At 34.0% G+C, this 15,343-nt stretch overlaps 1 protein-coding gene across 8 annotated transcripts in view; it reads right to left on the bottom strand.

Annotated features, from left to right (window-relative positions):
• LOC138701098 (transmembrane GTPase Marf-like) overlaps window positions 1-15,343 on the bottom strand; it is a 50,737-nt gene that overhangs the window by 32,138 nt on the left and 3,256 nt on the right. For all 8 annotated transcript variants that reach the window (XM_069827682.1, XM_069827681.1, XM_069827688.1 and 5 more), the window contains 4 exons: window positions 6,736-7,006; window positions 3,233-3,359; window positions 2,064-2,226; window positions 1,442-1,672 (listed from right to left, as the gene is read on the bottom strand). In XM_069827682.1, coding sequence (XP_069683783.1) covers window positions 1,442-1,672; window positions 2,064-2,226; window positions 3,233-3,359; window positions 6,736-6,946 — 732 coding nt within the window. In that variant the 5' untranslated portion in view covers window positions 6,947-7,006. The remainder of the gene's footprint in view (window positions 1-1,441; window positions 1,673-2,063; window positions 2,227-3,232; window positions 3,360-6,735; window positions 7,007-15,343) is intronic.

Raw genomic sequence — 15,343 nt, 5'->3', positions numbered from 1 at the left:
CTGTGTTATTTTTTTAGCGAGTTATTTTACAATACTGTATCATCATCTCAGGTTACTTAGCGTCTGAATGAAATGAAGGTGATAATGCCATTGAAATGAGCCTGGGGTCCAGCACCCAGCATGAGCATTTGCTCATATTGAGTTAAGGAAAAACTCGGGGAAAGAATCTCAACCAGGTAACTTGCCTCGACCAGGATTCGAACCTGGGTCACCTAGTTTCATGGATCAGACGTGCTAACCGTTACTCCACCTGTGCTATTTTAGAATCAGGAAACAATGTTCCAAATAAATATCCTACATGGTCAGTAACAGCTACTGAAATTTGCTTCAAAAGAAAGACATAAAAGCAATTCATTTGTGAACCTTATTTCATTATTACTAACAAAGAATGATGAAACTGGCTGTTTTGTGATTTTACTTGGCCATATGTTTTACACTTCTTGAATCAATGTGCCTTCTGCGATCATCTCGAGTTCCAGGCAACCATGAGAGACAGAAAATCACATGAACACAAACTACAGACTACGTAATTTTCATTAACACGTGAAGTAATTAAACATGGTCATTCCTTTGTGTAACCATCTCGATATTTTTGTAACATTGCTGTCTTCTTGCTAGTGAATGCACTCTGAGAATTAATATACTTCATTTTAGAAAAACCACTTAGAATTAAATATACTAAATCAAAACCAGTTATAAAACAGACAAATGCAGCGCCCAAAGATCCGAATTATTTTCTTTCATTCACAAGCACTTTACACTGATAATGACTGCTGTAGCCATGCTAAGACAGGCAATGTAAGAAGTGAAAATGACAAAATGACAATCTGATCTGCTTAGTTACCAGATGGTGCACACAGAAACAAATAAGGTTGATACATTCTTTATGTTAAAAGTAACATAATGAGCTGAAACATGGAAAATGAAATCAAAGGTAATTTAAAACTAATGGAATCAGAAATTCATTTTTTGATAAAGTTAGTAATGATATCTAGGCGAGATGAAACTAAAATGAGGGTATTAACGATAAAATAAACTGAATTGATTACATTCAACAAAAACAAAGTGGTACTGGCATGTTGAAAGTTTATCCAAGGAGAGAAAAACAACGAATAAATGAGAAGTAGTTAGAAGTACTAGATGACACATGTGAATGCATTTTGAAGTGCAACCACAAATTTGGTCATATTACCTCAAAGATATGATAGGAAGACTATATATGACTATATGGTGCTAGGACAGGTCTTAAATCCAAACTTAATGTAAATTCTAAATTCCAGACCATGAATGAAGACAGGAAAAACTCCTATGCTCCAACCAGGAATAGAACCGGGGACCTCATGAACTAGAGTCAGAAGCTCTGATCACTAGACCATGAGGCTGGTCACAAATTATAATATTAAATTACAAATTAGTCCCAAAACTGGAAATCTCAACTTACCGTAAGCATTAAAGTTGACTCTGCATTGGCTACAAGCACGAAGACATCTGCATCTAGACAATGCTTGTCAATCCACTCATCCAAATTCGGTGATACATCAATTCCAGGCGAATCTACAAACACTACGTCATCTCTCAATAGCAGACATTTATCTTTAGGCCAGTATATATGCACCAACTGGCTTTCGCCTAATTTTTCTTTGCACAATGCATGAGCAAGTTGACCAACAGACTGAAACATTCAAAAGAGAAGAGTGTTTCTGATATTTTATATAATTACTGATACACAACGAACTTGTACTTTACAAGAAAAATTGAATACATTTACCATAACCTCTGTAATCAATTTTCTTTTATTATTATTATTATTATTATTATTATTATTATTATTATTATTATTATTATTACTGTCCATCATCTCTACTATGAGCAAATGGGAATGAGGCTAGCATTCGGCTGGTAGGTCTTGCTGTATGGAGGTTCTTTCACCAAATCATTACAAAAATAGTGAATAGATGAAATAACTAAACAGATCACATTTTGGTGCAACATACAGAAAAATAGAGGTAAACTGAATTGTGAATAAGTTCCAATATGATTAAATAGCCATAAAAATACTATACCTTAACGTTCTGTTTTTCTGTAGAATCCTCTGTGACAAGGTAAGCCTCTCCATTCTCTGATCCTTCCACTTGGAGGAAACAGTTTGTCGTGTGGCCAATACCACTTGGGAGTATCTTGTCTCGTAACATTGCATTGATGACAGAGCTCTTGCCATTGCTTGTCCTGTAAACAAATGCAAATACTAAATCTCATTGTCACTATAGGTATAATAATAGAGTCACAGTTTTAAAAACTGTACGACTGTAACCTCAAATTGTTTTTCAATTTAAGATCGAGATATTATTTTCGTGATGAAAATAGTTAAGTAAGAACTCTCAGGTTATGGATATCTACAGGAATCCTGTCAAAACTATTCCCATGAAATGTATCTAATAGAACAGTGTTATTTAATATTCAGTAATCAGTCTTACTTACTTACTGGCTTTTAAGGAAACCGGAGGTTCATTGCCGCCCTCACGTAAGCCCGCCATAGGTCCCTATCCTGAGCAAGATCAATCCAGTCTCTATCATCATATCCCACCTCCCTCAAATCCAATTTGAAGATTTCGTAACAAGCTGCTTTTTACGGTAATGGGTTGTTAGCCCTTCGCCCAACCCCCAAGCTGGAGGACGACCCTTCATCGGCTATCCGCGACTGCTTATTCAATATATTCAGAGCAGTAATCAGTCTTGTAACTGTTAAATGATATAAATGCTCAAAGAAATGCATTTCGGTAGTTAAGAGTACAGAATGATCCATTCATCTGTCAGTCTGTACTTGACTGCAAACCGCCTACATAAATAGGATCTTCTAATGCTTAACAACTGCAGTGAATCGGAGGTGAGTGGCATTGTCTAGTCAGGAGCAGTCATGCCTCCTGCCATTAAGGCAAACAACTGGCATTCAAGCACAAATACTGTATTCTAAATTTACATAAAATTAATTTCTTAGCATGCGTGAAGGAAAACCATTATTTTAGCTCAATTCTTCCCTCTGTACAACTACCACAAAGATTTTTGCCTCACACAACTGAAAGAGACAAGTCAACTAAAGACAAAGAATCTAAATTTATGAAGAAGAATTATGATGAGAAGGTAAGAAGAGACAGAATCTAACTACATGATAATAATTATTAGTAGTTCATAAAATACCTCTCTTGTATTGTCACAAATTATTACGAATTTTTACCTGCCAAAGAATGCCACTTTCATGTGATCCCGAGTGAGAACCTCTCTTATTGCTTTCACCTTTACTATGTATCCTTCAATTTGCACAGCATCATCAGCTTTTACTATGGCTTTCTCTTGCTGCAGACCTATAACAATGAAAATAAAAGTCTATGCAAGCGATGTGTAGCTACAGAAGTTACATCAATTAAACCATCCTTACACTTTTAACTATGAAATTTTATTGTTGTGGACAAATCTTCCATATAACAATGCTTTGCTTATTAAGTGCCAAGAGTGCTAAGACTACTCTCTGTTAGTATAGAATGCAAGGAATATGAAGTAGATTGTCAAGAGATGCTAAGTACTCAAATACAACTGACTGCTCTGTCTTATCAAAAATAACACTAGGCTTGCTACTAAGTTAATATAAATTTCTTTGGTGAAAATTTCAATTCACTGAGCTACTGCTGGGTTGTGAAACAAGTATTTTATGCAGTTTACTGATATCAAATTCAGATTAACTCTGAGAGGTTAGCATTCGAACTATGCTTTTAAACAAGATGCTTGGAAAAATCCTGTTTTCAAGAGGAATATAAATATTATCATATATGAATGTTGAACTTTATTATTTTCAATGTATGACTTATTGGACACTCAACTGAAGAATGTCACAATCATTGCAAACTATCTAATATTTGGTAATTACTACAAATACTAGAAATTCTCTCAATTTTCGTATTAAAACTATGTAAATATTAACCCAAAAGTTCTAACATTTATTCCGTCGATTATGGAAAAAAAAAAGGTATATTTTTATTGAATCCTTACGCAAACTGGCTTGCAATTTCTTAATACAATATAATCTGGGAGTATGCTCATTCCCATGTTCAACCTAATAGTAATCCAGGATATTTTGTTACTGGTAATTAGGAAGTCGTAATTAAAGAGATAAGTATTTTTATTACATACAATAAGTACTCACAGAAATATTTAAGATATTTACAATTCTAAAACAATATATGAAGTCATTTTATATTTTGGAAATCAAGGAACTTGGAAGAAAAAAAAATCTCCCTCTCCCTCCCTCCCTCTCTCTCTCTCTTTAAACTAATAAGATCAAGAAATATTACTGATCCTAACGTACACTGATAATCAGCTTGCAATTAATTATGCCATCTGATTTTAAAATGATATTTAGCTAGTAAATTAAAATTATAACCACAGGTAAAATTCTTATTTGAATTTAAATTTAGTTAGATAAGACTATAGGGCTGTTCTCTCAGAATAGAGCATATTCAGTTCTCTTCATATACAATATGCATTCCTACCAATTACACAACAAATTTAAGAATCTCTTCATATACAATATGCATTCCTACCAATTACACAAAAAATTTAAGAAAACAATTTTGCAGTATTTTATAAACTAAAGACGAGTATAAATATGCATGAATCAAACAATTTTTGAAACGCACAAAAAAAAAAAAAAAAAAAAAAAAAGGATCTTTACATATGGCATAAAACATGTCTTTTATTTACAATTTTTGCGACAAACTCTTGAACCAGTACACATTCAAAAATATAAAACCGCTACATATTTTAAAATATTACACATATTTAAAAAATAAATTCTGCAAGTGGTGTAGCTTATGATCATTTGAACAGTGACGAATAATAAAGAAGAAAAGCAGAGTATGCAGCTATAAAAATTAAAATAATGCTTGCTGACTAAAGCTGCTTTTCAGAAAAGCTAACATACTATAAAAATACTGGTGCGCATAAAAACAGAAAAAATATATAATACTTCATATAAAGACCTATTTGTTAAGGAGATTTCTCTTTAGTATGTATTACTAGGCCCATATTATGATCAAAATGTGCAAGATATCTTTGTGGAATACAATATAAATGTAACTTGAATGAAATAAAATATTTTCCGATCATTAATTAAATTTCTCATGCATCACAGATTCACTCAACTGTTGGTCTTTCCTTTTCAAAATTCTCTCCACAAAGAGTTCAGGGAAGAAAAAATTGAATGAAATGGCTACTATACTAAAATCAAATTAAGATTATGTACTACATTTCATAGGAAACGAGTTTCCTCTGAAATGTGACAGAAGTTGTGATTTAATTTAAAATGAAAAACGAGTACAAAGTGAAGAGTCTATTAAAAACAACAATACCTCACTCATTAACAAACAAAAATGAGTGAAAATTATGACAAATATATGTGGTTTGCAGCGTTCTATAGAGAAACTAAAAAAATGTATTTTCTTCTTTTTTTTTTTTCAGTCTTTTGAATAACAGGTGTGGCACTACAGCTGACAATATGAAAAATAGCGATTCCACAAGAGAGTGCAATGTGTATTACTGCTTTGTGAAACGAAATTGTTAATTATAGTTCAAAGAAATTACCGTCACAACTTGTAAAGGATCCGTCAATAAGAACATTATAAAAATCTAGTTCTTAAATTCCTGTTATAGGGATTGTCTATCAGCAGCTAGATTCAGGCAAAAAATTGATAACTGACAGAACAGCAGAACAAGTCATAGGAGCCTATCAGGGAAGTCTGTTATGGCACTTAACTTTACCACAGGCATGGAAAGTTACCTAGTTTAAAAACATCACTTGCAATTGATAATTTGGATTTTGATCAATACAAAATGTACAACAGAAGAAACGTGTTTCGATACATTTTATCTGGCATTAAAGATGGAGTTGATAATGACTTCCCTGGACCTTAAGACACTTCTCATCCAATGTCAGCATGTTTTGGGAAACGCTCTGCAACAGTGTATCATCAATGCCTGTGATAGCATTACTATTCTTGAAAGTGTGTGCGGATTTATCTCATAAACTTTCTCTTTTATGTAGTTCCAAAGATATGGTTGCATGTGAATAGGTCTGAGGACTGTGGAGGCCATAAATCTTTGCTAACAGATCACAGGGGCCATCTTCTTTGAGGTAACTGTCAACACAGATGTGTACAAGAGCGGTGTCAGTAAACATTGCAACATAATTCGTTAAGTATTTCCAGATGGATGAACTACCAGCAAAGAATTGTGGTCTCTATATTCCTCAAACGTCTCCACATGTGATCATTTCCTACAGTGGAAAGTTCATTAGACGAACCAGCACACTCTTCAGGAATTACAGAATATTCGTAACATTACCACAGTCCTTGTTGGTACAGTGTTACAGAGTTTTCCAAAACATGCTGACAAGGAGAAGTGTCTAGAGATCCAGAGAGACCATTTGTACATCCTTAATGTCAGATAATATATCGAAACACGTTGTGCATTTTGTATTATATTTACAAACTCATGCATGCATCACACTGTATGGAACTATTTTTCATGATTTGCCTGTATAATCAAACAGGCATCTGTTAAATTTTAAATTAAATTTATTTATATTAAGTTATTACTGAATTTTATATTTGTAACTGTAAAGAAAGACATTAATGCCTGTTACTTTTGTCACCACCTTACTCTGATTGAAAATAACTTTCCACTTACTTTGCATATATGTGACAGTATCACGGACATAATCTTCAATCTCCACAAAGATGTCGTTTATCTTCTTCTTAGCCTTGACGAAGATCTGAAGTGGGGAGGAGTCACGTAATGATCTAGCATCAGCCATTGGTCCTAGACCTAGGGATGGTCCTCGGATCCCAGGACCATCCCCAGACATTAGCGAGATAGTGCGGTTTATATATGCAGCCATAACAAATCACACTACCAATAGGTAACTAGGTGCTTCAGGTGCTCATGCAGGGTAGCAAAACTGAAACAACAACAAAACAAAAACAAACCAAATGAGTACACAAAAATAAGCCACCAAGGTTTACAAGAAGAAGCTCGACTTCTAAAGCATACACATTACAGTCTATGTTGGGAATTTTTAAGCAATAAGAGGTTCTGCACATAATAGTATAATTTTAGGGAAATAATATGGGTAGCACATTAGGCAAATTCTGAGTAGAATTCTCAATGTTTACAGTTATCAAGTCAATCAAATGTAGTAACAATAGGAAGAGTATACGATTTTTATTGGTATAGAATTTGTCCCTCAAAACATCAAGGCGCTATAGACCTGTGTAGGGCGTGTTCAGTTAGGCAATCAATCCTGTTACTTTCCTTCACAGCAGTATTCAACTAAAAATACAGTTCCAGAGATGAAAAACTGAACATTTTATACCGGTACTAACTTATTATATTAATGTGTATTGTGTATGCATCTAATGCCCACCCACTTCACTTCGGGTTCTGCATACTGCAGATAGATGGCAGGATTGGGACCCATTTTCAAATTGCACACCACTTCGGTTGTGCATGATGTGTATCTGTGAAGAGTTATGTCGTGTACTAGAATGAGTGTATGTGTTAAGTTTTCGTGTACGTGTAGTATAGGGAATGAGTGAGGATGATGTTCAAGGCGAGGAAGGGAGAAAGGGAAACCCAGTGCCGGCACGCCGCCTACTATTAATTCTATTAAATTTGTTAATTTTTTTTTCACTAATTCACTGACCAAATACTGTACTTGTTTGTGAAACATTATTTTTTATAGTCTATCTTTGTGTGTTGAAAACTAGAGACTGAAATATTAAGTGGTTCACTGTCTAGTTTCCCAGTATCTTAGGGTCAATGTGCAATGTTCATGATTTTGAAGCACTGAAAGTGGGCTTGGGTTTTCCCATGTCCAGTAATAATTACATTAAAAAATTGGGAGTGATGTTGATCTTCATTTTTTATCAGTCTGGGATGTTGGCAAAAAAAAGGAATTTAGTTTCTACCCGGTGCTGACCACACCACCTCATTCTAGTGCCGAGGTCATGGAAAGCATGGGGCTCTACCTACATGCCCCCACCGGGATACCTTTACCTTTATTTTTTACCCCCTTCATTGTTTTTCTCCACTCTGTTATGTTATAATGTACTCCTCTTATAAGTCTTTTTAATAACAGAGCTTATATGGATTCTAGTTTAGTTCACTATGTCTCTTTGTTTCATGCATACTCATTCACTACTCTGTCTGCTAGTTAATTCAAGTAGATGCCGATATATGCCTTGAGGGATCCTTTTAAGGAATATTATTTGCCTTCATATTCCTTTCCTGAGACAAATTACGGTTATTGGATCCCTCAAGACTTTAACGTTTGTGTATGTGTGTGTACATGTACCAAGATATTTTAAATTTCATGATCACACTATTTTTAATTATGTAGCTGTTAGAAATTTCTGTAACAAACATTAATTTGTTCAAAAGAATGTTGTAGATATGGAGAGTTGGGGAAGTAATTAGAAAGTCTGTCTTCCTTGAAGGATGGAAGGAAATGTAACATTCAATACATCAACGAAAGCTTTTACAGCATAATGCAACATGCTTACAACATCAATATCTTAGGGTACCACAATAACAAGACCACTGACAGAAATTAAAATATATCGAAGAGTATTAGCTTTTTAAAATTAATTTATAGAATTCAGCCTTGAATAAGAGACGCAGTTCAGTAACACATTCTAAAATATTTCTAGTTATATTTTCAAGAAAACATTTAAACAAATCATCATTTCAATCACTTCTTTATTTGGAATAAGATTTGTCACTTTATTATTCTGTGCATTACAAAAAATACTTAAAGGCATTATTTACTTTGTAAACGAAAGTTTGATAGTGTTTTCAGTAAATTATTTGGAAATAGGCCATTAAGTGAAAATGTACCACCACAAATGAAATTAAAGATGAAGTACTTGGGAACATTACAGAACACTTTCATTTACAATTTAACACTGTGTTGATAGTGTTACTAATTGCTTATCCATGCCAGTGTTTTTACTTGTACATGCACATGGTTCATAAAACTTCTTAAAATATACATGAATTATTAATCAGGTACAGGTATATTGTGGTACCCAATGACCATGTCTGGAAACTACCAAAATCACGTATCTTCTATTCGATGAAAATTTTTTATTTATCTTGCCATTTACTGGCACACACCTCAACAGAGAGAAAAATTTTGAATAACTCTGACTAAATTACTTTTGTAAAGGAGACAGTAACACACCTGACATGTTACCAATTTGTCAACTTGTTTTACAAATTGTTACAGTCTATAATTCTACAATATCGTCCAGTATGGGATCTTGCTACTGGAATTCAAAACTATGAACATTTATCAAACTACACTGTTTACAAGCCTTCAATTAAATTCTACGTAAATATCAATAAGCATTCTATTATTGGGTGAAATATCACAAGTGTAGCATATTATGCTTTACATTGAACACCACAGGAATAAGGAAAGTAGCAACATTTTAAGAAAACACAGAGATCCCCAAATTAAGTATTATATGCACATATACATGTTCTTTAAATTTTCAACACGAACAATAAACCCAATCCATTAATATACTCATATTATAACCATAAAGGTCGTACCAAATGTCATAAGCACATATTAATACCATGCTGAAAGAAAATGATCTACAGGAATAAACTGATTATGAGGGAAAATTCTTGCTTTCTTTCTTTCTTTCTTTCTTTCTTTCTCCACATTGATCAACTATTTTTGCCACCTTTTCAGAAGTTCAAAATATGCCCTAGCTTGTGAAACTTGTTAAAACACACTGTGGACCAATGTAGTTTGCTTCCGACATCACTAGTAAAGATACAGAAACCTTGCATCTAAAACCTAATGGTAGCCAAAGGATCAGTTATAGAATGTATGAAAGATCTGGCAAAAGTTTTACCCATTCATCTTGATTTTCTGTGTACAGACACATGTAACACTGTCATGATCAAGAAGAATTTTCTCAAATGTAATCTTCATCTTACGATGTTTGGTGACGTATGCACGTCCGTTGATGTGACATATTAATGAATTTAAATACTATTATAGTCACAATCATGCCATGGTATGAAAGAAAAATTTCACAACCTCGAGCGGGAATCGAACCTGCGACTTCCTGTTCTCCAGTCAGGTGCTCTACCACTGAGCTATTGAGTTCGTCTCAAGCCAAAGGCTTGGAATTATCCTTTCATACTGGCGACTCTGTTGTAAAAGTTTCTTTCAACCCATAAGCAGTGGTGACTAGATCAGACGCTATGGACAGTACTCTATAACAGAGTCGCCAGTATGAAAGGATAATTCCAAGCCTTTGGCGTGAGACCAACTCGATAGCTCAGTGGTAGAGCGCCTGACCGGAGAACAGTAAGTCGCAGGTTCGATTCCCGCTCGAGGTTGTGAAATTTTTCTTTCATACCATGGCATGATTGTGACTATAATAGTATTTAAATTCAAGAATTTTCTCTTGCCTGGATGTCTGACATAATGATTATATTTAAATGGAGGCACCTAAACTATTTCATGCACTTCATGAAAAACATTCAGGAAAGAAAAAGCTGCTAATATGACAATACATGGCCTTACACTGTGTGCCTCTAAATGAAGAGATTCAGGAGGAACAGTGTTTCTGCACCACTCATCATACCCTCTGGATCTGGAACCTTGGACTGTTTAGTTTCACAAATAATCAGATCTGAGATTATCATTTCTGAGACTTTAAACTCCAGAAAAGGTAGCCAAAAATGAATAGAAGAGAATGAAGATTTACGGAAAAATAAATAAAAACAAGACACTCCCCCCATAACAAATACGATCCTGTTGACTGCTCTTGGTCATGCTAATATTATGTGATCGTGACTTTTGATGTAACTGTCATATATCAACAGTACAGAGAATTATAAATATAATTCTCATCTATATTAATAATTTCTTACTTAATTCAATAAAATATTTTTTTCTTAGGAACTGTAGTGTTTTTTATCAGATTATTTTAAACGTTTTATATTATTCCAACAGAGACTGTAATATATATTCCAATCTACATTTTGTGCAGAAAAAAATCACAGTTTAAATCTCCTAATTGTGAAATTCAATCTAAATGAAAAATGGCTACAATGTCGAGATAGCATTACACCTATCGTTTATTTAATAAAAATGCTTAGCATGTTCGAAAGAGTTCATATGAAGGTCTGTTCTTGATTTAAAAACACTTAACAGTAACAGGTAAAGATCTGCTTGTTTCTGTGCTTGACTTCATGTTTCAACCTCTTCGGTAAATTGTCTAAACATGATCAATTTTAGCACCAGTTTTTGGAACTGTGCCCCTTTTCCTATTTGTGTTATATAAACAAAGACATGTGGTCAGAAGAAACAGATACATATACCACATCTGTAAATGAATGCATGAAACAAGTCTGATTTGTGAGTTATGGTATTCTACATTAACAAAAATGTTAGGCCTATGTTTGAAATTATTCTTTCTTTTTTTTACTGAAGGGGTTAAGGAAAAACACAAAGTAAAATATGTATGAACACTCAGAATCACTGCGTAATATAAATGCAATACATGCACATAAATACAACCCATACACAACAGACTAAATTATATGCTCAGTGAGAGTAAATAGTTTCAATGTTACATAAAATGCATCATAACATTTATTTTGAACAAAATATGTATGCTATCAATTATAGTGATTAAAATCAATAACAACTTTTAAAATACGTAATACCTGTTGTCACCAAATGCATCACAATTTGACAACATCTTAATACCTAATAAATAATGTCGGCTTTTCTATCAATTCTATTTGTTCAATTTCAATTATTACAATTGTATGGATGAAATTATTAAATGAGAACTATATTAGCATAGTAACATTTATCAAGGCAGCAAAAATTTTATTTACAACTAGAAGGAGCACAATATGGCAACAACAAAATCGGAAATTCGGTGTGCTACTGAAACACTACAGGAAACAAAATTATAAAGCGGCTGCTGCAGCTTGAAAAATCTATGAAGTGGAAGGCGAAGTGTTATCAATGAGTGGGTAGCACAAAGATGATATCAAGCGACTTGAATAAAATAGGAATTTACACAAATCCAAATTGCCCTCTATGCAACAAAGAAGAAGAAATGACTGAAGATCATCTCATAACCTGTGAAGTTCTACCTGATGGATCCACCACAGAAAAATATTGGAGAGCAAGAACGCTAATGGCTTCGTTGCCAAAGCCCGGCATTAGATAACAACAACAACGATTCAATAGTTGAGATAAAGACATTAAAGATCTGTCACACCCTGAAAGGCTGCTACATGGGTTTTTGAGAATACCCGAAGAGCTTTGTAAAAAAAAAAAAAAATCCATCAACCAGTACACGAAATGTGTCAGGACAAATTGGTCCATCAAAAGATGTGGTATATCGTCACATCAAGACTTTAAAAAAGCCATACAAAAGTTGCTAGTCATTATCCCATGAATTAACCCACCAAAACAAGCTCAGTGCCGAGTTGATATCTGCCATCAGCTTCTTACCAATCCGATGGATGAGAGATTTATTAAGAGAATAGTGACATGTGATGAGAAATGAGTAGCTATATTATCGCAATCCTGACAACCTGAAACATTGACTCGACCCTAACCAACCAGATAAAGCCACTATTGAAGGAAGCTGCTTTGAGAGAAGAATGTGTAAGCTAAAGACATTGTTAAATGAGGCTGCTTTGAGAGATAAATATGTATCTGGTGGAATTATGAAGAACGCACTATTGATGCTCAGTTACATTATGATCAACTTCAATGAGTTTATGGCTGTCTTAGCTCAAAGATATCTGTCACTGGTGAACCATAAGCTAGTTCCGTTGCAAGAGAACACAAGACCCAACACAGCTCAAATTAACAGACAAAAAATTCAGGATCTGGGAGTAATCGAATTTCTATACCACAGTCAGCTTATAGTCCTGATCTTGCTTCTTGAGATTACCATTTGTGACGAACCATGAATCATTTACTACTGAACATCAGGGGAGGTCGAAGTCTGTATCCGCAAATTCTTAGGACAGGTACCATCATGAAATCATGATGTACTGACTGAAAGATGAATAGATCATAGAAGACTAAATATATTCTGTATCATGACTTACAGTAACTAAGTCAAAATTTGTTTAAAAAATAACATTACTAATGAGACAGTATGTGTATATGTAATATTCAGTGTTTCATTTCAGACATACAGGTAGAACTGAAAGATTTTTTTCATTCAAATGACACAAAAAAAAAAAGTCACGAAATTACATTAAATTTACTTGAGATATACTGAAAAACCTCTATAACTGGAAGAGCTGTTATGTTAATATAGTCAACTTAAATATTCTGTTTATTTATTGAGAGAATAAAAGCAATTTCTGAGTATATACTCCGGCAAATGATGGAAATCCTCAATCTCCAAATCAGAAAATTAACATACGGCGCAAAACTTTGGGAAGGGAGAAATGATTAAACAAGAAATAGTGGAAGTTGGCAATCAAGATAGGGACTAAAAATCCCTCGCCCTGATACAGGTCAACATCTACAATAAAATTGTTACATTTAACATTTATTTTGTTATACAGATTAGTAAAGAATATTACCTACCATGCAAAATAAATGCAAATGTTTATAATATCTACAGAATCACTGAACTCTTTAACTTAAAGCCATTAAGATTATCTGTACTAAGCCAAATTTCATACAATTCCTCTCCTTCACTATATATAATTTAAAAATATATAAAACCCACTGTACAATATCAATACAATGAACTATATTTACTTATGGAACAAGTAACAAACCACACTTGAAAAAACTTTACATGAAGAACAGTGACTATGCAGAACGCATGCAAGTAAAATATGCTTAGCTCCAGTACGAAGTAATGAAGAAAAAATAATTTGTGCCTAACTTAAAGAAAGGTGCACGCGCATGAACGCACAAACACAAAAAAGAGGCTGGCCTGTACTACACCCATGATAAGATGAAATAATGATGGAGATTTGTTGGAATGCCACAGGAAACTGGAGCTCCCAGAGAAAACTCTTGGGTTACCACGATCACAGGCTTGCCCAACACAAGTTATAAATTGAGAGGTACACCAGGGGTCGAACCTGGGTCCACAAGATTATTGGTTCAGCGCTTTAGCTGCTAGACCATCATGACGGCTACTGTGGTTAATATTTAGCTTTACATAGCGTGTACATGTGAGCACATGTATCAATTTTGAAATAGGCTACTTGCAGAAACATCATACAAAAATATTTTCTTACATGTTGTCCAGCTACCTACCATATTCCATTTTACAAATACTGACTTAGTTTTCTTGTAATAAACTCTCAACACCAAAATAATTATATTAAAACACACTCTGAAATTTCAGAGGTGTCTTTTGTGTGGCAAAAATATTCACATACATGTGAATAAGCAATTTTTGGGCAACAGCATGTTTTATGCAACAGAAAGTAAACTGCTACTGATGGAAACAGAACATAAATAAATGATCTAAGTATTTAAATGTCCTACCATGAGATGGTATTTCGAGAGAAGTGTCATGTATATCATGAAAAATTTTACAATTAAAAATTATCCCCTCTCCTCTTTACAAAGCTAAAGCTTTATTTATATATTTATTTATTACAAAATGTTATACGAATATTTTTATTCATTAAAAAAAAAACCACTTCCCCAGTTTCTTTATGCAATCTACAGGGACATAATGTAAAAATGAATATAAAATTATGCATATAGTACACTAAAAGAAAAAATTCCTCTTAAAATTTATGAGAATTCCTCATCTAATCTGCATAATCAGCGAAATTTTTTATGGAACATTGATATTGGGTCCTGCAATGTAGTCACATGATCTAAAGTATTATGGCCTTGGACTGAAGAATAAGAAATGAACGCTGGTTAGTCTTCATGAGGGAAGAAATTTTCTCATGACATTTCGGCCAGTAGTTATATGGAACTGGTGCCCATTCAACATCGTGATGAATTTGGGGAGCGACAATGAGTAGCGAAATATGGTTTTGAAAACCAGCCATATTGCCTGGGGAGAGGGATCACCACATGCTAACCACACATTACTCCTATACTGGTTGGATGGTCATTCACCTCTGTTGAGGCATGTAGACGTGGGGTCAGCAGTTGACAGGTAGGCCTTGGCCCTCACAGGCTGTTGTAAAACAGATTTTGATATCACAGTAACAGACATCAAAACAGGAAACGAATAAAATTTTA

The sequence above is a fragment of the Periplaneta americana genome, chromosome 6 (assembly GCF_040183065.1).
Source record: "Periplaneta americana isolate PAMFEO1 chromosome 6, P.americana_PAMFEO1_priV1, whole genome shotgun sequence".
In the NCBI taxonomy this organism is placed as follows: Eukaryota; Metazoa; Arthropoda; class Insecta; order Blattodea; family Blattidae; genus Periplaneta; species Periplaneta americana.
The sequence above is the reverse complement of the archived record's forward strand: the minus strand, read 5'-3'. Positions and strand labels throughout refer to the sequence as shown.